Raw genomic sequence first — 25,481 nt, 5'->3', positions numbered from 1 at the left:
AGACGTGGAGTGGGATGAGTCAGACTTGAGACTTAACACCTGTGACTTATGACCGGGACTGTTAAGCTATAACATAAGATGTAAAACTATTATACTTTTGAAGTCTATTTGATGGAAGCTTGAATAATAGTTATAGGTTGTTTATATTCATTCAGATGATTTATTTTTCTGCATTACCTAAGCCTTTACGATCCAACTGTCTTCATCTTTTTATGTTACTCTCATGTCTTCCTTGTTCTATGAACTGGTCAGTTGTACTTGACTAGAACTAAAATGTACTTTTATAGGCCATATAATTATATATTCATATAGACAGGCTCATGACTTGCTATTTCAGGTTTTATCTGTGTTAGTTTCTTTTCTGTTGTAGCTTTAGATTTGGTGTTCACTATTGCCCTTTATACATATTGCTAGATCTCCTCAATAGTTTAGTATGGAACGCCATCTACCCAGGTTAAGTTTAGCATTACACTGACCTTAGATTAATTCCATGTTACCTCAATGCAGCTTTCTTTATTTCATTATCTTACCCCAGTATATTGCGCTAGCAAATTCTGATAACATACATAGGCTTTGACCATACACTTTCATACGCTTACTACCCTTGGCACCTGTGTGTGTTGTTGATTGCAAGTATCTAACATGCTTTGTGTACAGGGAGTGCAGAATTATTAGGCAAGTTGTATTTTTGAGGATTAATTTTATTATTGAACAACAACCATGTTCTCAATGAACCCAAAAAACTCATTAATATCAAAGCTGAATATTTTTGGAAGTAGTTTTTAGTTTGTTTTTAGTTTTAACTATTTTAGGGGGATATCTGTGTGTGCAGGTGACTATTACTGTGCATAATTATTAGGCAACTTAACAAAAAACAAATATATACCCATTTCAATTATTTATTTTTACCAGTGAAACCAATATAACATCTCAACATTCACAAATATACATTTCTGACATTCAAAAACAAAACAAAAACAAATCAGTGACCAATATAGCCACCTTTCTTTGCAAGGACACTCAAAAGCCTGCCATCCATGGATTCTGTCAGTGTTTTGATCTGTTCACCATCAACATTGCGTGCAGCAACAACCACAGCCTCCCAGACACTGTTCAGGGAGGTGTACTGTTTTCCCTCCTTGTAAATCTCAAATTTGATGATGGACCACAGGTTCTCAATGGGGTTCAGATCAGGTCAACAAGGAGGCCATGTCATTAGATTTTCTTCTTTTATACCCTTTCTTGCCAGCCACGCTGTGGAGTACTTGGACGCGTGTGATGGAGCATTGTCCTGCATGAAAATCATGTTTTTTCTTGAAGGATGCAGACTTCTTCCTGTACCACTGCTTGAAGAAGGTGTCTTCCAGAAACTGGCAGTAGGACTGGGAGTTGAGCTTGACTCCATCCTCAACCCGAAAAGGCCCCACAAGCTCATCTTTGATGATACCAGCCCAAACCAGTACTCCACCTCCACCTTGCTGGCGTCTGAGTCGGACTGGAGCTCTCTGCCCTTTACCAATTCAGCCACGGGCCCATCCATCTGGCCCATCAAGACTCACTCTCATTTCATCAGTCCATAAAACCTTAGAAAAATCAGTCTTGAGATATTTCTTGGCCCAGTCTTGACTTTTCAGCTTGTGTGTCTTGTTCAGTGGTGGTCGTCTTTCAGCCTTTCTTACCTTGGCCATGTCTCTGAGTATTGCACACCTTGTGCTTTTGGGCACTCCAGTGATGTTGCAGCTCTGAAATATGGCCAAACTGGTGGCAAGTGGCATCTTGGCAGCTGCACGCTTGACTTTTCTCAGTTCATGGGCAGTTATTTTGCACCTTGGTTTTTCCACACGCTTCTTGCGACCCTGTTGACTATTTTGAATTAAACGCTTGATTGTTCGATGATCACGCTTCAGAAGCTTTGCAATTTTAAGAGTGCTGCATCCTTCTGCAAGATATCTCACTATTTTTGACTTTTCTGAGCCTGTCAAGTCCTTCTTTTGACCCATTTTGCCAAAGGAAAGGAAGTTGCCTAATAATTATGCACACCTGATATAGGGTGTTGATGTCATTAGACCACACCCCTTCTCATTACAGAGATGCACATCACCTAATATGCTTAATTGGTAGTAGGCTTTCGAGCCTATACAGCTTGGAGTAAGACAACATGCATAAAGAGGATGATGTGGTCAAAATACTCATTTCCCTAATAATTCTGCACTCCCTGTATTTGCTGCCCTAAATATGTATATTGTGTTGTGGTCTCCTTGCATGCCTATAGTATTGATGTTTCAATAGACCCCAACTGGCCTTAGCTAGCATACATGTACATGACATACTAGTTTTTCTTATAATGATCATCTCATCTAAGTTTAGGCTGACGAACACCCACCTATGTTCTTAAAATGTTTATTTGATATATATATCTTTCTTGTATATTGCACAAAGCAGGTTCCTTTGAGCAGTGGTGTAACTTATATTCTTTGCTCACTACGTATTATATATACTTTCATTCCTTTTTTTTTTTTGTTGTGTTATGACTCGGATAGCTTGATGCTCATAATATTTACAGTTTAGGGCTCTGGCAGGCTGGACCTGCGCTCAGCCCACAAAGTAAGGCCTTACCATGCATTACTTCATGAATAAGCCACATGCAGAATACCCTTTTCAGAGAGCATTATCCCTGAAACCCTCATGTACCGTGTATTACCTCAGTCCAATGTGTCTCTAGTTTACTCCTATTCTTCCCTCTTCTGCTCTTTAAGGCTTTATATCAGACTCCAAACATACACAAATTACCACCTCCCTCCCACATAATATATCTCCTTCACTAGGTGGGTTAAATACCCCACTATTAGTTTGGCTACCACTGCTCAGGGCTCCCTTAGGGATAATATTAATAAGACTGTTTTTTCTGGTGGACCCCAACTTCTACTCTAGGGATTGGTCTGTCCCTCTCATATGGTCCTATACGTATTGAGGCACATAGACATAAGAGCTCAGTATGATATTATCCATTTCTCTTGTTTTAAACTTCATAGGATTTGCTTGGTCAGATAGGCATACTCCTCCTACCTGCAGGAAGTTGGACTTTAGAATGAAACTATAAGCGATGTGATCTGCTGTGACAGCAGTATACAGTGATATATATGCTCAGGATAGCCTTTGTTGTAACAAACAATTCCTTACATTTATCATAATTAACATTCACAGTGATGTGCTTCTGGGTCTGCGGCCGGGACCCTGGAATAATATTATCTATCATATATAACTTAATGTTAGAAACCATTAACAGTGAAATGTTTTAATCGCTGCACATCGCATAGAGCATTACTTACAATCCCTAATTGAAGCTATATTCCTGCTATTATATCCTGCTATTATATCTTGGGCTTTCTTATCCCTCTTATGCGTAACAGATATGTTCTATTATAGTGTTTAAATTAACCCTGTCCTTCAATTTTAGCCATATACATAGTAAAGCACCCCTCCTAGGGTCCACTTTTCTAGTTATGTAACATGACTTTATTCCCTCCACTTATCTATTCTGGCATTCTAAATAGCTCCGCCCCCCCCCCTTACTTCACTCAAAACAGCTCTTGTCCGCTGAACTTCCCCTCCCCTTCTTTACATATATTAGTCCAGGAGTGACCAAAATAAAAAAGCTAACCCCCCTCTTGCCCCAATCTTATTAGAATAGATAATTTTATGAAAGCTGTTTCTTGCAATATGGGGGCCATTTTCCCTATTTACATAATACAAAACCGAGGTTTCATTATACTTTGAATCAACTTCTTGTTGACATACTAGTTAACCATGTTTTGGAATATTATTTCCATTTTTATGAAGTAGATTTTCTTATCTCCACACAGGCAGTGGGAATTTTGGACATGACTATATACTTCATGGTTTATAGTACTTACATCCTCCCAGAAATTAATAAAAGAATAGGTTAATTCATAGATACTACACTCAAGACTCTTAGCTGATCCCAGAGAAGATGATATAACCTCAAAATATCATCTAAGATATGTACTGGAGTGTGGGGGGTGGGATAGCGCTGAAAAAGCTCAGAGTCAATAAGCTCAGAATAATAGTTAAATTACCGATAGCATAAATGAATTTATGAATATGACTTAATTTACATGTAGGTATGCACCACTATGCGACCTAAATTGGGAAGCAGTGTATTTATGATATTGATGATATTTGAGAGGTTATGAAAACCTAATCATAGGGTTTCAATGTTTGATAGTAAATCCTAAATGGTAGATTTAACAAATTTGACTTAACCCTAATGGGGGCGTTTAGGTAAAAACCTTCACAATAACCCTAGTGGAATAGTCAAATAGTTAGTGTAATGATGGTGTTAATCGTGAATAAACGTTTGACCTTGCAAAAGATATGTGTATGAATATCAAATGGAATAAAATAAAATAAGATACAGGGTACTATGATCCAGAGGATATTTTACTCAGACTTAGTTTTAGTCAATCTCCAGAAAAAAGTTCCTCCCAAAAAATGGCTTGGCAATAAAAGCTAATTTAATATTGTAAATACATTTGATACATAAAATGGGTCTAAAATCAAAAGGTATTATGAAAAAAGATCTATAATTAGAAACAGTTATCCTATGAATGATGCCGGCATCCAAACAATTAAAATCTTAAATAAAATTGTAAGTGTATATTGTGTCTTTTTCACTTTCCATACACAATACTAAACGCTTGTTAGATATATTGGATTAATGTATTGGATTTATATCCTTACGGACAGATTCTCACATATCATACAATGTGTATTCTGATAACATACATTCGATATCAGTCCCAAATGTTGAACCGGATACCTTAATGAATCCAAAAGATATTTGCAGGTGATAAATACCACAGTGTTAAGTCTTTTATAACGTAACCTTATTGTAATGTCCGCTCCCGAAATGTTGTTGTAATGTCCGCTCCCGGAATGTTGTTAGCAGATTGGCAAACAGACTGATCCGTTGTGTTTCCAAAAGGTTGTTCAGGAGTGTGTCCTACTCTCTGAATGAGGTTCCGGGTTATGGTGTCAGCTGTGGTCTGTTATGAAACAATAGAATAGTCTGGTATCGAGTGCTATTCCACTTATTTTCTCTTGGTTGTTTTCCAGACTGGTTAGTGATTTAGTAATACCGGATCATGGGACAGGAATTATACATGCAGAGACTATTCCTATTATGGGATATAGCTCAATGTACCTGTCCTAACCGGTATATGAGGTAAGTCTCACCAGCTAGAAGTGGTATCAGTGCAGGGGATCAGAGTCAGCAGTCTCTACGCGTTTCAGCCGCCAGGGGCCTTTATCAAGATGCTAATTCCATTACTGTTCTGATTTAAATACTCTTACCTTCCTTCTGATTGGATCCCAGCGTTATCCAAATCTAACTAAGGTTAAACACATAGGTAATATGAGGTCAAATTAACAAGGATATGAAGCACAAATAGTACACCACTATTGCACAATCATTTCTCTTATCCTTGTGATAATCTTTAATTCACCCATACTTTTTTATTAACCTATTGCTATCTGAATCAAATGAAAAATGATACAAAGTGTATAACGATAAGTCAATCAAAGGTTACATTTTGTCCCTCTCATTGAACGTATTGAAATAAAAACCTAACATCGCTACGCAAATGATACTTTATAGTGAATAAAGATACGTTGTAGCTAAATCACCTTATACATTTCTAAACTTGATGTATTATTTCATACACAATGGGAGACAGACATAAAACTCATGTGTGGCATATGGCAAATTCTATTGGCCAAACAACGGATCCAATCAGAAGGAAGGTCAGAGTATTTAAATCAGAACAGTAATGGAATTAGCATCTTGATAAAGGCCCCTGGCGGCTGAAATGCGTAGAGACTGCTGACTCTGAACCCCCGCACTGATACCACTTCTAGCTGGTGAGACTTACCTCATATACCGGTTAGGAAAGGTACATTGAGCTATATCCCATAATAGGAATAGTCTCTGCATGTATAATTCCTGTCCCATGATCCGGTATTACTAAATCACTAACCAGTCTGGAAAACAACCAAGAGAAAATAAGTGGAATAGCACTCGATACCGGACTATTCTATTGTTGCATAACAGACCACAGCTGACACCATAACCCGGAACCTCATTCAGAGAGTAGGACACACTCCTGAACAACCTTTTGGAAACACGACGGATCAGTCTGTTTGCCAATCTGTAACAACATCCCGGGAGCGAACATTACAACAACATTCCGGGAGCGGACATTACAATAAGGTTACATTATAAAAGACTTAACACTGTGGTATTTATCACCTGCAAATATCTTTTGGATACATTAAGGTATCCGGTTCAACATTTGGGACTGATATCGAATGTATGTTATCAGAATACACATTGTATGATATGTGAGAATCTGTCCGTAAGGATATAAATCCAATACATTAATCCAATATATCTAACAAGCGTTTAGTCACATTGTGTATGTACATTGTGTATGGAAAGTGAAAAAGACACAATATACACTTACAATTTTATTTAAGATTTTAATTGTTTGGATGCCGGCATCATTCATAGGATAACTGTTTCTAATTATAGATCTTTTTTCATAATACCTTTTGATTTTAGACCCATTTTATGTATCAAATGTATTTACAATATTAAATTAGCTTTTATTGCCAAGCCGTTTTTTGGGAGGAACTTTTTTCTGGAGATTGACTAAAACTAAGTCTGAGTAAAATATCCTCTGGATCATAGTACCCTGTATCTTATTTTATTCCATTTGATATTCATACACATATCTTTTGCAAGGTCAAACGTTTATTCACGATTAATACCATCATTACACTAACTATTTGACTATTCCACTAGGGTTATTGTGAAGGTTTTTACCTAAACGCCCACATTAGGGTTAAGTCGAATTTGTTAAATCTACCATTTAGGATTTACTATCAAACATTGAAACCCTATGATTAGGTTTTCATAACCTCTCAAATATCATCAATATCATAAATACACTGCTTCCCAATTTAGGTCGCATAGTGGTGCATACCTACATGTAAATTAAGTCATATTCATAAATTCATTTATGCTATCGGTAATTTAACTATTATTCTGAGCTTATTGACTCTTAGCTTTTTTAGCGCTATCCCACCCCCCACACTCCAGTACATCCTCCCAGAAATGTTAAGAATCTTTGTCCAGAGCGGTTACCCTTCAGCTCCTCTGCTATGCTTATGTCTTAATACTGAATGTCTTATTGCTATGTTAATATTGCATATGGATGATTCTTGTTTGTAACATTTCTTAAAACCTCAATAAAAATTATTTTAAAAAAAAATTAGGCGTTCAATCTCCAAGTCTTTAAAATGAGAGACTTGAGATCTTGATGATAAAATGGCCCTTGAGACAGCAGATAGTTTCTTAGTGGAAGAGACCACAGAGGATAACTGTACCAGATCTGCAAACCAAGTTCTGTGTGGGCAAGCTGGAGCAATCAGAATTACTGATCAGAGCTCTTGTTTGATCCAAGAAATCACTCTTGGCAGCAGAACAGTTGGAGGAAAAATATAAGCAATGACCAAGGAGCTTCTAGAGCATCTACAAACTCCATTTGTGGATCTGGAAAGTTTGTTGCTCAAACAAAACGCCGTCAGGTCTATCTCTGATAGACTCTACTGATCTAAAATCTAATTGAAAACTAACAGGTGTAGAGACCATTCCACAGGATGAAGGGACAGGCGGCTGAGAAAATCTGAATCCCAGTTGTTCACACCTGGAATATGAATTGCAGAAATTGTTAAAATTTGAGAAACCTCCTTCATCATTACAGAACTGTTAGTTCCCCCTTGATAATTGATATAAGCCACTACTGTGACATTGATTGAAAACAAATGTCTCTTCTTTCAGAGGAGGCCAGCTCTAAAGGGCCCTGAAGATAGCAGAGTTCCAAGATATTTATTTGTAACATCGCCTTCTAAGAAGACCAAACTCCCTGTGCTCCCCTGGACCCCGATACTGCACCTCAACCTGAGCGACGTGTATGTCGTGATTATTGTTTAAGCTGTCGTGATTATTGTTTATGCTGGATAGACAAAGGATGCCCCTAACAAAACGGACTAGTGATCTATCCATCAAGATGGCGATTGAATGCAGAGATGAAGAGGTCTCATGTGAAACTGAGCAAATGGAATAGCATCTGATGCTGCAATCATCAGACATAACACTTCCATACATACTGTAGAGCTACTGTAGGGTTGTGGTTGTCTGTAGCCCTGATCTCCTTTGATCTGTTAAAGAAAAGTATCATTAATATTAAGTCTATAATGACTCCTAGGAAAGAGACTCTGGTCTAAGGAGAAAGATAACTCTTTGGAACATTGTTTCTCTAACCATGTTAGGTAAAGATGGAGCTTGTACCAAGATATCGTCCAACTTTTTTGCCCTGAGTGAGAAAATCTCCTTTCCCACCAGCTACAGTCTTAATAATTGAGTCCCAATCAGAACCAAATGGCATCTTCCCTTGGAAGGAAAGGACATTAACCTATTTTTTAAAAACCATGTCTGCTGACCATGATATTAACCATAAGGCCCTTCTTGGAATAACTGCCATAGACATCGTCTTGACAGCAATCTTGATGATGTTCATTACTGCGCCACATATAAAGGCATTAACAGAGGTGTAACTAGAAACCACAGAGCCCAGGTGCAAGAATCTAAGAAGGAGCCCCCCTCCCAAAAAAAGGTGAATTTGATACATATCTTTTTTTTTAACATTTAACAGAAAAAAAATGTGAATCAGATTACATGTCTACAAAAGGAGGTACCCTGTGGCCACAGTCTGTGAGATGGTCTGACCCCCTATTACTGTATATAGTGACACTGTTTAACCCACCCGTACTGAATATAGTTAGTTAGTGACACAGTCTGTAATCTGCCGGTGAGATAGCTGGCCTGCCCCTACCTGCCCCAGTACTTTATAAAGTGACCACAGTAGTCAGTGACATGGTCCAGCCCCCATACTGTATAAAGTGATACTGTATCATGACACTGTTTACCCCTGTGCTGTAGTAACAAGGTCTGCAATTTGCTGGTTCCACAAACATACATACATACACACACACACATACATGCATAAATACACACACAGTCACATACATACACACATAAACACCAATAGGTAAAACAGAAACACTAACCCCTGTAGTCAGAGGCTACATAGCATCATTTCACACTCACATGATATCAGTGCAGGCAGTGGCAGGTTAACGTTTTTATTAATTTTTTATTTTATTTTTTAAGCTGGGCCCCCACCCTGTCAGGATATCTGTGAGTGTTATTAAATAATATATATATATATATATATATATATATATATATATATATATATATATATATATATATATTATACATGATAGGACCACAGGGTTTATTATATATGAAACTGATTACATCAGTTTTATTTTAATATAAATTACAGTTCTCTCTGCTAGATGGTCTTGGCTGAGTAAAACAACCCCCCTTCTTCTTGGTTAAATAGGACGCATTGTAAATCTTTGTCACAGTTAATCAAAAGGAATTGCTTTCAAAGTAATCTTAGAAAGATCACTTCAAAAGACCTTTTGATCACTACCTGGAAATGTTTTTTAATACTAGAAAATATAATACATTGTAAAAATATATATGCAACTATATTAAACTGCAGCAATATTTGATGGTAAAACTGCATTTCTGGGTGTCTGCTGCCACCTATAGATCAAAGATGGTACCACAGCCAAAAGATAAATGGCTACTCAGGGAGGCGTCTCCCAAATAACCAAGAGATGTTCAGCTCCGTTAGGGCCAATCCAAAGACAAGCTTTCGTTGTGCATTGCCAATTTCACCAATGATTAGAATAAAAGGGGTGGGGTATATCAGGTGACATAACCCCAGGCAAGAGAGAAAAAAAAAGGTCTTGGGTTTTGCTGCTTGGTCTTTGCTGCTGGGTTTTTGACTGACAAACTGTTGCCTTGGAATCCAGTCTCTATAGAGCAAATCTGGGCCTAATTTTCATCCATCTTGCAAAAATTACCTCTTAATTTATGAGGTGAAATTGGACTTATTGGAGAAATTCTGGAAACTGAATAATCATTTGGTTATATGGTAAGGTATGGCAGTGACTATAATATAATATTTTAAAGCAAATATATTAATTGTTGCTACAGTTAATTGAAGTTAATCATTTTAAAAGGACACTTTGTATTTTATGCTTATATCCATAGTCATGTGTAGTTTAACTAGTCTTCATTATTGCTAAATAATTTATTTGCTAGACAAAGGTCCTTTGTATTTCATATTTCTAAGTCAGGCCTATTATTGTAAGTAATCTCTCTGGTGTGCATCAAGTTATTTGCAACTATATACATTTTAGAACTTGCCTTAATTGTAGCTAAAAAGAGTTTATTTCAGCTCAGATAAATTGGCTGTTAAAGCATCTTGTTATATTGTTTAAACCAAGCACTGTTAAAGTTAGTGATCCATACTCTGGTATCTCATTTTAATGTAATTCATTGTGAATAAGGTAAATTGTAAAGGTATATTTGTATGATCTTTGTATAGAATATTGTAACAGTTTAAGCTTGTAAAGTTTGATTCATAATCTGGTTTCTATAAATATATTTCAATGTGTTTATAACTTTAACTTATCGTAAAGAACTTAGGAATAAATATTGATTTTAATTGTTTTGTATATGCATTTTAATTGGGGGTTAATTTAAAGAATAATTATTAAATAAATTGTATTAAAACCCTAGTATATACTGACAACCCTCAGGGGCCAAGTCACAGTTGCTACCTCTGCACCCCCTGTAGTTCCACCCCTGGGCGTTAACCATTTTAAAAACTCTAATGCAATTTTGGAGGTCCTCAGCAGAGGATTGTTCAGACACCATTTTGGATAGTGAATCACGCCATAGGACCCCACACATGTTATAGACACTGCAAGTTTAAGCAGAAGATCTGTCTGAAGGAAAGACTCTATTTTGCATTCCATTGGATCCCTGAAAAAGGTGTTATTCTCCAAAGGGATAGTAGTGTGTTTGGCAAGAGTGGAAATAGCTCCATCCACCTTGGGTATGGTTTCCCATAATTCCACATTATGCTCTAGAACTGGGTACTGTGACAGGGTGAGAGAAGGCAAATTTTCCCTGCTACTAAAGAGTTAAACCTGTTGGGCCCATTTCACAGCTGCTCCATATGAAGTTAGCTCATGGCTAGGGATGGGCGAATGTGTCTATATTCAAATTTTAATGTTAGAACGAATGTTATTGTAGAAATTCGATTTACAAAATAGAATGTTGATAAGAACAAATATTCTTAAAAATTCTATTATCGAATGTTATTTACAGTTTTCGAATGTCACTTTCGAATTCAAATGTGACATTCGAATGTGACATTCAAATTCAAATGTGACATTCAAATTCGAATGTCACATTCAAATTCGAATATTACATTTATAAAACACGGTATTAGACTAGAAATACTATTTCGAATTCGAATGTTACATTCGAATTCGAATGTCACATTCAAATTCGAATGTTACATTCAAATTCGAATATTACATTTATAAAACACAGTACAGGTAGCCCTCAGTTTACGCCGGGGTTAGGTTCCAGAAGAAATGGTTGTAAATCGAAACCGTTGTAAATTGAAACCCAGTTTATAATGTAAGTCAATGGGAAGTGAGGGAGATAGGTTCCAGGCCCCTGTCAAAATTGTCATAAGTAACACCTAATATATTATTTTTAAAGCTTTGAAATGAAGACTTTAAATGCTAAACAGCATAGTAAACCTAATAAAATAATCACACAACACATAATATATAATTAAACTAAGTTAAATGAACAAAAACATTTGCTAAACAGCATTATAAACCTAATAAAATAATCACAACACAGACTTCACTTGCATTTTTCTGCAAACAGTTCTTTCTATGCATTCCAATCTGGACTGATTTATAGACAGGAAGATCTTGTTCCTTTTAAATCTGCTCGATAGCTCAGGTCTGGTTAAACTGATTAATTTCAGCTTGCTTGGCTTTGCTGCAACACAAGCGGACAGCTCCACCTACTGGCTATTTTAATAAATGCACTGCTTCTCAATGCTTTTCAATAGCAGTCACATGACTGGAAAAAAAGGTTGTTATTCTGAAACGGTGTAAATTGAACCGTTGTAAAACGAGGGCCACCTGTATTAGACTAGAAATACTATTTTGAATTTGAATGTGACATTCGAATGTCACATTCGAATATTACATTTATAAAACACAGTATTAGACTAGAAATACTATTTTGAATTCGAATGTTACATTTGAAATTCGAATGTAGCATTTGAATTCGAATATTACATTTATTAAACACAGTTGTAGACTAGAAATACTATTTCGAATTCGAATGTTACATTCAAATTCGAATGTCACTTTCGAATTTGAATATTACATTTCGAAATTGAAGGAATACATAGCTAAACATTCTATTATTCGAACAAATATTTTCAAATTTTATTGAAAAATTTGAAAATGAAAATTCGAAAATAGAATGTTAGAATGTTTTATAAACATTCAAAATTTGATTCGAACGAACGTATCAAAATTCGTTTTTAATTTTGAATTTTTAGAAACATTCCGCCATCCCTACTCAGGGCTTTATAAGCAGCTCTCTAGGAATAGTATGTGTCTCAGGCAACAGGTTGTTTACAGAGTGAAAGAGAGGCTGGAGACCTGTTAGCAGCATGACTGACTGACTGCCTGTAAAGAGACACACTGGTGAGATATTGATTTGTTTTGTATTTTGCATATGCAATTTCTGTGAAGTACTAAACTAGGTTCAGGTAAGCTGGCCAGTTTATCATTATTAAGGTATAGGTAGGCTCCTGATGGGAGTAGGCTTTTTATTTATATGCTTCATTTTGCTGGCTGCTTTGAAATTGCTGTACTTAAAAAGACAGTGCACCTGTTATGTTAAATGACTATTTTCACTAAATAAAACTAAGTTTGGAAATACAGTTACCACAGAAATTGAGAATGTTCTTGCAGTGACCTTACCACAGTACATTCTCTTATAACTGTAATTCCATTTTTTTACATTATTTGGTAAAATCTGGAACCTGAAATTCCTCTGGGATCTTAGGAGGAGCTTTGAAAACAACATTTAACTGATTTACAGGCTTGGGTATGGTTTCCCATAATTCCACATTATGCTCTAGAACTGGGTACTGTGACAGGGTGAGAGAAGGCAAATTTTCCCTGCTACTAAAGAGTTAAACCTGATGGGCCCATTCACAGCTGCTCCATATGAAGTTAGCTCAGGGCTAGGGATGGGCGAATGTGTCTATATTCAATTTCGAATGTTAGAACGAATGTTATTGTAGAAATTCGATTTACAAAATAGAATGTTGATAAGAATGAATATTCTTAAAAATTCTATTATCGAATGTTATTTACAGTTTTCGAATGTCACTTTCGAATTCGAATGTGACATTCGAATGTGACATTCAAATTGAAATGTGACATTCAAATTTGAATATTATATTTATTAAACACAGTATTAGACTAGAAATACTATTTCGAATTTGAATGTGACATTCGAATTCGAATGTGACATTCAAATTCGAATGTGACATTCGAATTCGAATATTACATTTATAAAACACAGTATTAGACTAGAAATACTATTTCGAACTCGAATGTTACATTTGAAATTCGAATGTAGCATTTAAATTTGAATATTATATTTATTAAACACAGTTGTAGACTAGAAATACTATTTCGAATTTGAATGTGACATTCGAATTCGAATGTGACATTCAAATTCGAATGTGACATTCGAATTCGAATATTACATTTATAAAACACAGTATTAGACTAGAAATACTATTTCGAACTCGAATGTTACATTTGAAATTCGAATGTAGCATTTAAATTTGAATATTATATTTATTAAACACAGTTGTAGACTAGAAATACTATTTCGAATTCGAATGTTACATTCGAATTCGAATGTCACATTCAAATTCGAATGTCACATTCGAATTCGATTATTACAGTTATAAAACACAGTATTAGACTAGAAATACTATTTCGAATTTGATTGTTACATTCGAATCCGAATGTCACATTCAAATTCGAATGTCACATTCGAATTCGATTATTACAGTTATAAAACACAGTATTAGACTAGAAATACTATTTCGAACTCAAATGTTACATTTGAAATTCGAATGTGACATTCAAATTCGATTATTACATTTATAAAACACAGTATTAGACTAGAAATACTATTTCGAATTCGAATGTTACATTTGAAATTCGAATGTAGCATTTGAATTCGGATATTACATTTATTAAACACAGTTGTAGACTAGAAATACTATTTCGAATTCGAATGTTACATTCGAATTTGAATGTCACATTTGAATTCGAATATTACATTTAAAAATTGAAGGAATACATAGTTAAACATTCTATTATTCGAACGAATATTTTCAAATTTTATTGAAAAATTTGAAAATGAAAATTCGAAAATAGAATGTTAGAATGTTTTATAAACATTCAAAATTCGATTCGAACGAACGTATCAAAATTCGTTTTAAATTTTGAATTTTTAAAAACATTCCGCCATCCCTACTCAGGGCTTTATAAGCAGCTCTCTAGGAATAGTATGTGTCTCAGGCAACAGGTTGTTTACAGAGTGAAAGAGAGGCTGGAGACCTGTTAGCAGCATGGCTGACTGCCTGTAAAGAGACACACTGGTGAGATATTGATTTGTTTTGTATTTTGCATATGCAATTTCTGTGAAGTACTAAACTAGGTTCAGGTAAGTTGGCCAGTTTATCATTATTAAGGTATAGGTAGGCTCCTGATGGGAGTAGGCTTTTTATTTATATGCTTCATTTTGCTGGCTGTTTTGAAATTGCTGTACTTAAAGAGACAGTGCACCTGTTATGTTAAATGACTATTTTCACTAAATAAAACTAACGGCTAGATTTAGAGTTTTGTCGGTAAGGACCCGCGTAGCTAACGCTGGCTTTTTTCTGGCCGCACCATAAAAATAACTCTGGTATTGAGAGTCCACAGAAAGGCTGCGTTAGGCTCCAAAAAAGGAGCGTAGAGCATATTTAACGCAACTGCAACTCTCGATACCAGAGTTGCTTACGGACGCGGCCAGCCTCAAAAACGTGCTCGTGCACGATTCCCCCATAGGAAACAACGGGGCTGTTTGAGCTGAAAAAAAACCTAACACCTGCAAAAAATCCGTGTTCAGCTCCTAACGCAGCCCCATTGTTGTCTATGGGGAAACACTTCCTATGTCTGCACCTAACACTCTAACATGTACCCCGAGTCTAAACACCCCTAACCTTACACTTATTAACCCCTATTCTGCCGCCCCCGCTATCGCTGACCCCTGTATATTATTTTTAACCCCTAATCTGCCGCTCCGTAAACCGCCGCTACTTACATTATCCCTATGTACCCCTAATCTGCTGCCCCTAACACCGCCGACACCTATATTATATTTATTAACCCCTAATCTGCCCCCCACAACGTCGCCTCCACCTGCCTACACTTATTAACCCCTAATCTGCCGACCGGACCTGAGCGCTACTATAATAAAGTTATTAACCCCTAATCCACCTCACTAACCCTATAATAAATAGTATTAACCCCTAATCTGCCCTCCCTAACATCGCCGACACCTAACTTCAATTATTAACCCCTAATCTGCCGACTGGAGCTCACCGCTATTCTAATAAATGTATTAACTCCTAAAGCTAAGTCTAACCCTAACACTAACACCCCCCTAAGTTAAATATAATTTACATCTAACGAAATTAATTATCTCTTATTAAATAAATTATTCCTATTTAAAGCTAAATACTTACCTGTAAAATAAATCCTAATATAGCTACACTATAAATTATAATTATATTATAGCTATTTTAGGATTAATATTTATTTTACAGGTAACTTTGTAATTATTTTAACCAGGTACAATAGCTATTAAATAGTTAATAACTATTTAATAGTTACCTAGTTAAAATAATAACAAAATTACCTGTAAAATAAATCCTGACCTAAGTTACAATTAAACCTAACACTACACTATCATTAAATTAATTAAATAAAATATCTACAATTACCTACAATTAAACCTAACACTACACTATCAATAGATTAATTAAATACAATATCTACAAATAACTACAATGAAATAAACTAACTAAAGTACAAAAAATAAAAATGAACTAAGTTACAAAAAATAAAAAAATATTTACAAACATAAGGAAAATCTTACAACAATTTTAAACTAATTACACATACTCTAAGCCCCCTAATAAAATAACAAAGCCCCCCAAAATAAAAAATGCCCTACCGTATTCTAAATTACTAAAGTTCAAAGCTCTTTTACCTTACCAGCCCTGAACAGGGCCCTTTGCGGGGCATGCCCCAAAGAATTCAGCTCTTTTGCCTGTAAAAAAAAACATACAATACCCCCCCCAACATTACAACCCACCACCCACATACCCCTAATCTAACCCAAACCCCCCTTAAATAAACCTAACACTAAGCCCCTGAAGATCATCCTACCTTGTGTTCACCATACCAGGTTCACCGATCCGTCCTGGCTCCAAAATCTTCATCCAATCCAAGCGGGGGCTGGCGATCCATCATCCGGCGGCTGAAGAGGTCCAGAAGAGGCTCCAAAGTCTTCATCCTATCCGGGAAGAAGAGTAGATCCGGACCGGCAACTATCATCTTCCAAGCGGCATCTTCTATCTTCATCCAATGAGGACCGGCTCCATCCTGAAGACCTCCACCGCAGACCCATCTTCATCCGGCGACGTCCAACTGAAGAATGACGGTTCCTTTAAGGGACGTCATCCAAGATGGCGTCCCTCGAATTCCGATTGGCTGATAGGATTCTATCAGCCAATCGGAATTAAGGTAGGAATATTCTGATTGGCTGATGGAATCAGCCAATCAGAATCAAGTTCAATCCGATTGGCTGATCCAATCAGCCAATCAGATTGAGCTTGCATTCTATTGGCAGTTCCGATCAGCCAATAGAATGCGAGCTCAATCTGAAGATAGAAGATGCCGCTTGGAAGATGATGGTTGCCGGTCCGGATCTACTCTTCTTCCCGGATAGGATGAAGACTTTGGAGCCTCTTCTGGACCTCTTCAGCCGCCGGATGATGGATCGCCAGTTGGATGAAGATTTTGGAGCCAGGACGGATCGGTGAACCTGGTATGGTGAAGACAAGGTAGGATGATCTTCAGGGGCTTAGTGTTAGGTTTATTTAAGGGGGGTTTGGGTTAGATTAGGGGTATGTGGGTGGTGGGTTGTAATGTTGGGGGGGGGGTATTGTATGTTTTTTTTTACAGGCAAAAGAGCTGAACTTCTTGGGGCATGCCCCGCAAAGGGCCCTGTTCAGGGCTGGTAAGGTAAAAGAGCTTTGAACTTTAGTAATTTAGAATAGGGTAGGGCATTTTTTATTTTGTGGGGCTTTGTTATTTTATTAGGGGGCTTAGAGTAGGTGTAATTAGTTTAAAATTGTTGTAAGATTTTCCTTATGTTTGTAAATATTTTTTTATTTTTTGTAACTTAGTTCATTTTTATTTTTTGTACTTTAGTTAGTTTATTTCATTGTATTTATTTGTAGGAATTGTATTTAATTTATTTATTGATAGTGTAGTGTTAGGTTTAATTGTAGATAATTATAGGTATTTTATTTAATTAATTTATTGATAGTGTAGTGTTAGGTTTAATTGTAACTTAGGTTAGGATTTATTTTACAGGTATATTTGTAATTATTTTAACTATTTTAGCTATTAAATAGTTCTTAACTATTTAATAGCTATTGTACCTGGTTAAAATAATTACAAAGTTACCTGTAAAATAAATATAAATCCTAAAATAGCTATAATATAATTATAATTTATATTGTAGCTATATTAGGGTTTATTTTACAGGTAAGTATTTATCTTTAAATAGGAATAATTTATTTAATAAGAGTTAATTAATTTCGTTAGATTAAAATTATATTTAATTTAGGGGGGTATTAGTGTTAGGGTTAGACTTAGCTTTAGGGGTTAATACATTTATTAGAATAGCGGTGAGCTCCAGTCGGCAGATTAGGGGTTAATAATTGAAGTTAGGTGTCGGCGATGTTAGGGAGGGCAGATTAGGGGTTAATACTATTTATTATAGGGTTAGTGAGGCGGATTAGGGGTTAATAACTTTATTATAGTAGCGCTCAGGTCCGCTCGGCAGATTAGGGGTTAATAAGTGTAGGCAGGTGGAGGCGACGTTGAGGGGGGCAGATTAGGGGTTAATAAATATAATATAGGGGTCAGCGGTGTTAGGGGCAGCAGATTAGGGGTACATAAGTATAACGTAGGTGGCGGTCGGCAGATTAGGGGTTAAATTTTTTTTAATAGAGTGGCGGCTATGTGGGGGGGGGCTCGGTTTAGGGATACATAGGTAGTTTATGGGTGTTAGTGTACTTTAGAGTACAGTAGTTAAGAGCTTTATGAACCGGCGTTAGCCCAGAAAGCTCTTAACTACTGACTTTTTTCTGCGGCTGGAGTTTTGTCGTTAGATTTCTAACGCTCACTTCAGCCACGACTCTAAATACCGGAGTTAGAAAAATCCCATTGAAAAGATAGGATACGCAATTGACGTAAGGGGATCTGCGGTATGGAACCCCCAAAATTTCTATAACTGTTGATAATTCCATCATTACCCCTACCCCGCACGCCCGATGTCTTGGGGTCACACTTGACTCAGATCTTTCCTTCACTCCTCACATTCAGTCCTTGGCTAAAACCTGCCGCTTCCACCTTAAAAACATTGCTAAAATTAGACATTTCCTTACACAAGATACAACCAAGATTTTAATCCACTCTCTCATCCTTTCCCGCCTCGACTACTGCAACTCCGTCCTCTCTGGTCTACCTAGCTGCCGCATAGCTCCTTTACAATCCATTATGAATGCCTCTGCCAGGCTCATCTTCCTTACTCGTCGCTCTTCATCTGCTGCACCTCTCTGCCAATCCGTTCACTGTCTTCCTCTTGCCTCTACGATTAAACATAAAATCCTCACCCTGACATATAAAGCTCTCAACTGCACTGCTCCCCCCTACATCTCAGAACCTGTCTCTAGATACTCTCCCTCCCATCCCCTTCAATCAGCTCAGGATCTCCTCCTCTCCTCCTCTCTTGTTACTTCCTCACATTCCCGTTTACAGGACTTCTCCAGACTGGCCCCCATCTTGTGGAATTCCCTGCCTCGCTCCATAAGACTCTCCACTAGTTTTAACAGCTTCAAGCACTCCCTTAAAACTCTACTATTCAGGGATGCATACAACCAACACTAACCTTCCTAACTCCATTGCTTTCCCCTTGAACCCCTTAGAATGTAAGCCTATGGGCCCAGCTGTTTACAGATCGCTTCATAAGAGCCGACTACAACAGTACAACTCTTGACAGGGCCCTCTACCCACTTGACCCCTACAAAAGCTATCCTGTATATCGACTATGTTTACAGCACTGCGGAATCTGTTCTACAAACAGATCTACAAATACCTGATAATGATAATAATAATAATAATTCAGTGCTTATAGAAGCACAACAGAGGATATCTGAGGAAATACCGCTATCCCATAGGGGGATGATAACGAACATGTCCCCACGATGCCTGAGGGTGGTTATGGCTGAAATCCCTAGGGAGATACTGCACACATAACAAGGTATTCATATGTCCCAGTATCATTCCGCTTGCTGGAAATCTCTTCTGTCTTCTTTGTGAATGATATTTCCCAGGGATAAAGGGTCTCACATTTATCTGAGCTCCCAAACATTAATCCATAAGCAAGTAGCTGGAATACCTATATTCTCAACCTACTACTGGGAGGCCAAGAATTATAACTGGGGAGAGATGGGAGGTTGGAGGGAATTTAAGCTCTTGTGTGGGTTCTGGGCCTCCTCTTTATGGCAATAATAATATCCCACATGTTATGGACCCTATGGACTATCATCATTATACAAAAGAAAATGACAAGCATCCAGAGCTTGCTTAAGGATTTTAAAAAAATGATACTAATTATTTCTGTAATAAAAAATAAAGAATCCATTAAGAGAGTGTACTCAATCCCACTGCTCATCTCATCTCAAATCTCTAGACATAATAATGAAAAGCCTAAAGTGAATAGTAAGTGTCATATATTTCTGTGTCCCCGGTTATTGTCAGGGTTTTTTCCCCTGCTTTGTTTGCCATGTGCTGCTGGCAGCCATTTTACTCACCTCTCTTGCTGACTCTTGTGCATAGTGTGTGATGCTGCATGCCCTTTTATGGCCAGACTGGTGAACATCATCCATGTGAGACAGGTTGCAGTCTCAGAATTGTGATATCATCACTTATTATAAAAAGGGCCTTTGTTCAGTATGCTTTGCCCTTGCGTTGTCTCAGACCTGTTTGTGAGAGTTCCTGTGTATTACCTGGCTGTCTGACGTCCCTCCTGGTTCCTGATCCCTGGCTTGTTGCTGACTCTGCTGTTCTCCTTGTTCCTGATTCCGGCTTGTCTGACTACTCGCTTTGGCTCCTGACTCGGGCCCCCCCCCCCCCCGCAACACTGGTGGCAGGCTTGTGACCAACTCCTCACTGGCAGTGGTTGTGTCACTGCCTAATACCCCAATCTCTCCTATGCCTCTCAGTAGCAGCAATCTGAGGGGGAAAATAGGCCTCAAATCGGTCTGAGGTCCCCTCTAAATGATGACTCTGGAGCACTTCAATTTTTCACTTTCATCCTTAAAGGCAAAGATAAGACTAGCATGCCAGAGAGGTGTGAGGGATTAAGTACTCTTGGAGTTTTGGGAATCTTTGCCTCCTCCTAGAGGACAGGAGTTGATTCCCAGGTGTAATGGTTTGTGGATTCTTCACCACCTTATGAAAGAAATAAATATTTTAAAAATTGGATTGCTGACGCCATTCTAGGTGTTGCAGTCATAATTTCTGTTATTTTGTGTTTCCTATAGAACTCATTAGCAGTAGGAGATATCACATATATGGCTACTATGCAAATTTCAGTAAAGCCCAATACTGATGGATGTACAATAGCAATGGTTAGATGAAAACATGTTGCAAAGGCCTGTTTTGCACTTATCACCTGCCCAGTTTATTTGTTAGCTGGTAAAACATGATGCAAAAGTATGTAAACTGTATGTACAACAAAAGCTGCTTTACACCTGACGATTATCAGCAAGCTATCGGCTAGATTATGAGTTTTGCGGTATGAGTGAAAAGCAGCGTTAAGGCTCTTTTTCACTACCGCTACTATTACGAGTTTTGCAGGTATAGGAGCACTGCACACTTTTTTGGCTGTAACGCAACTTAACTACCGCAGCTTTTAAAAAGTCCTTTTTGAATGGGACTTCCATAGCGCCGGTATTATGAGTTTGCCTGTCCGGCCAAAAAGTGAGCGGTACAGCCTATAACTACAAGATTCGTACCGCCACCTGAAAGTCAGTAGTTATGAGTTTTACGTTACAAAGCTGTAGCATAAAACTCATAACTAAAGTGCTAAAAAGTACACTAACACCCATAAACTACCTATTAACCCCTAGACCGAGGCCCTCCCGCATCGCAAACATTAAAATAAAATTATTAACCCCTAATCTGCCGCTCCCGACATCGCCGCCACTAGAATAAACATATTAACCCCTAAACCGCCACACTCTCACATCGCAAACACTAGCTAAATATTATTAACCCCTAATCTGCTGTCCCTAACATCACCGTAACCTAAATTACTGTTATTAACCCCTAATCTGCTGCCCCAGCCCCAATGTCGCCGCCACTATACTAAAGTTATTAACCCCTAAACCTAACCCTAAGTCTAACCCTAACACCCCTAACTTTAATATAATTAAAATAAATCTAAATAAATATTACATTCATTAACTAAATAATTCCTATTTAACCCTTTAAGGACACAGCTTTCAGTTTGCTCAATTGTTTTATGACGGAAAAATTCCGTCATATGTCCTTAAGAGGTTAAAACACTTACCTGTAAAATAAACCCTAAGATAGCTACAATATAACTAATAGTTACATTGTATCTATCTTAAGTTTTATTTTTATTTTTATTTCACAGGTAAGTTTGGATTTATTTTAACTAGGTAGACTAGTTAGTAAATAGTTAGTAACTATTTACTAACTACCTAGCTAAAATAAATACAAATTTACCTGTGAATTAAAACCTAACCTGTCTTACACTAACACCTAACCTTACACAACAATTAAATAAATTACATTAATTAAATACAATTAACTAAATTACAAAAAAACCACACTAAATTACAGAAAATAAAAAAGAAATTATCAAATATTTAAACTAATTACACCTAATCTAATAGCCCTATCAAAATAAAAAAGCCCCCCCAAAATAAAAAAAAAAAACCTAGCCTACAATAAACTACCAATGGCCCTTAAAAGGGCCTTTTGCGGGGCATTGCCCCAAAGAAATCAGCTCTTTTACCTGTAAAAAAAAATACAAACAAACCCCAACAGTAAAACCCACCACCCACACAACCAACCCCCCCCCCAAATAAAATCCTATCTAAAAAAAACCTAAGCTCCCCATTGCCCTGAAAAGGGCATTTGTATGGACATTGCCCTTAAAAGGGCATTTAGCTCTTTTTCTGCCCAAACCCTAATCTAAAAATAAAACCCACCCAATAAACCCTTAAAAAAACCTAACACTAACCCCCCGAAGATCCAGTTACAGTTTTTGAAGACCGGACATCCATCCTCAATGAAGTGGCAGAAGTCTTCATCCAAGCGGGCAGAAGTCCTCAACGAAGCCAGGAGAAGTCTTCATCCAAGCGGGCCGAAGTCTTCATCCAAGCCGGCAGAAGTTTTCATCCAGACGGCATCTTCTATCTTCATCCATCCGGCGCAGAGCGGCTCCATCTTCAAGACATCCGGCGCGGAGCATCCTCTTTTTTCCACGGCTAACGAAGAATGAAGTTTCCTTTAAGGGACGTCATCCAAGATGGCGTCCCTTGAATTCCGATTGGCTGATAGAATTCTATTAGCCAATCGGTATTAAAGGTGAAAAAAATCCTATTGGCTGATGCAATCAGCCAATAGGATTGATCTTAAATCCGATTGGCTGATCCAATCACTGGAAGAAATTAATATTAAAGTGTAGGTGTATGATACAGTTAAATGACACAGGAATAATGTACAGCATTATACAGTTACATGATATGGTAAAAGTGGCACATATGTCTGATGACTATTTTATTTAAAACTATAAAAAAATATATAATTCAGTAAGGCTGAATAAAGGAGCAGAGAATCATCTTACAAAAATATACTTTGGGAGTCACTGGAAAATTTGAATTGAGTTGTTCCACTAACATACTGTCAAATGCTGATTAAACTACTGATGCAACAGATCTGTGTAATACTTGCATTTTAAAGTAAATTAATTAAATTGAATTAAATAGAATAAAACAAATGAGGTATTGTTTAAACTCAAAATTTAATTATTTATTGAATAATTTATTTATCCGAGGAGATAATTAAAGGGACAGTGTGTGTACACCTTAGTCATCTTAAAGTCTTACCTTAGATTAAGCTGCATATAGCCTCCTCCCCTTTCTATATCCTGCAGGTGACAGTAAAAAAGTTATTTTAAAATTAATATTATTTCTGGCCAGCTTGAAATGGCTGCCAAGTTCCACCCACTGATGACATCACGATCTGGGCTGCATCTAGGCACTCTGCTGAATAGCACTGACAGTCTGTTGAATCCAACTAGTAAGCCTTTTGTGATTGGAAGCCATATGCAGCCCAGATCGTGATGTCATCAGTGGGCTGAGCTTGGCAGCCATTTCAAAGTGGTCAGAAACAATTTTTTTTTTTTTTACCATTCCTGCTGCATGATATAGAAGCGGTGCAGAAGGCTATTTGCAGCTTAATCTAAGGTAAGACTTTAAGATGACCAAGGTGTAGACTGTCCCTTTAAGGAATTAATAAAAAAATGATTATATTATTTTAAATATAGGTGAGTGACTTACATTTCCCCTAAAGGTTGTAGATGGGAGGAGGGAAGTGCATTGAGGCCTGGAAGTCCGTCCTGCGTTGGAGATGGGGGCTCCATCCTCTGGAACATGAGTGGGGTACGGTTCTGAAAAAGACAGGGATTAAAATCAGGCTGTCTGCATTGTATGTACAGTAATATAGCAAGGCCCATTTGTTTTTTGCTAGTACCATTACACATGTATATAAGTGTCTGTATTTGTCTTTAAAGCTACTATAATCTGTGGTTGTAACAGACTACACAATTCTCAAAATATTTTCCATTGACAAGATTGGTCATTCTCACATAAAGTAGCAGATTACCTGTTCCTCCTGTAGAATTTGCAGTCTCTTTGCTTTGCTCGCTCGGTAATACTCCATTATCATCATTGCTGCATAAATTTTCCCAACAGTGAGGTCAGTGGCTGAGGAGACAAAAAAGTGTCAAATGATATAAACACAGTGTTGTACAGTAACGGAACAAAAATTAAAGGGACACTGAACCCAAATTGTTAAGCAACTTTCTAATTTATTCCTATTATCAATTTTTCTTTGTTCTCTTGGTATCTTTATTTGAAAAAGCAAGAATGTATCACCTGGGCAGCGTTTGCTGATTGGTAGCTAAATGTGAGTTCAGTATCCCTTTAAATGTTTTGTAATTATTCATTTAGAGTGTAACTGTGCTGCAGCTCATCAGTGGTTTGCAGGGCATATTTTGGCATGTGAATAGGAAAACAAGATAAAGGGGGCAGCAAATTTTGAGGGGTAGTTTTATGGCACAATATATGTTACTCATATTCCCTCTCCAAATATGCCCCATGAGAGTCGACCTTAGTCGTGCATAAACAATGATACATAGGATCTGCATACTCATTTGCAAAAACATAATGAGGCCGAATTATCAAATGTCTGTCGGACCTGATCCGACAGTGCGGATCAGTTCCGACAGACATCGCTGAATGCGGAGAGCAATACGCTCTCCGTATACAGCATTGCACCTGCAGCTAATTTCTAAGCCATTGAACTGCCTCTTATCTCAGTGCATTTTGACTGTTTTTGACAGTCCGACACTGCTAGTTCATGTGTGTCAAATAGATAACATTGTGCGCACTCCCGTGTAGTTATTTAGGAGTCAGCACTGATTGGCTAAAATGCAAGTCTGACAAAAGAACTGAGATAAGGGGACAGTCTGTAGAGGCTTATAAACAAGGTAATCACAGAGGTAAAAAAAATATTAATATAAGTGTTGGTTATGCAAAACTGGGGAATGGGTAATAAAGAGATTATCTATCTTTTTAAACATAAAAAAATCTGGAGTAGACTGTCCCTTTAATGTTCTGAGA

At 37.2% G+C, this 25,481-nt stretch overlaps 1 protein-coding gene across 1 annotated transcript in view; it reads right to left on the bottom strand.

Moving 5' to 3' along the window:
- CACNA1A (calcium voltage-gated channel subunit alpha1 A) overlaps positions 1 to 25,481 on the bottom strand; it is a 632,851-nt gene that overhangs the window by 40,576 nt on the left and 566,794 nt on the right. The window contains exons 40-41 of the mRNA XM_053718181.1: positions 24,463 to 24,563; positions 24,138 to 24,247 (exon numbers count right to left, since the gene is read on the bottom strand). Of these exons, the coding sequence (XP_053574156.1) occupies positions 24,138 to 24,247; positions 24,463 to 24,563 (211 nt within the window). The remainder of the gene's footprint in view (positions 1 to 24,137; positions 24,248 to 24,462; positions 24,564 to 25,481) is intronic.

The sequence above is a fragment of the Bombina bombina genome, chromosome 6, assembly GCF_027579735.1.
Source record: "Bombina bombina isolate aBomBom1 chromosome 6, aBomBom1.pri, whole genome shotgun sequence".
Taxonomy (NCBI): domain Eukaryota; kingdom Metazoa; phylum Chordata; class Amphibia; order Anura; family Bombinatoridae; genus Bombina; species Bombina bombina.
This window is presented reverse-complemented; position numbering and strand designations above follow the sequence as displayed.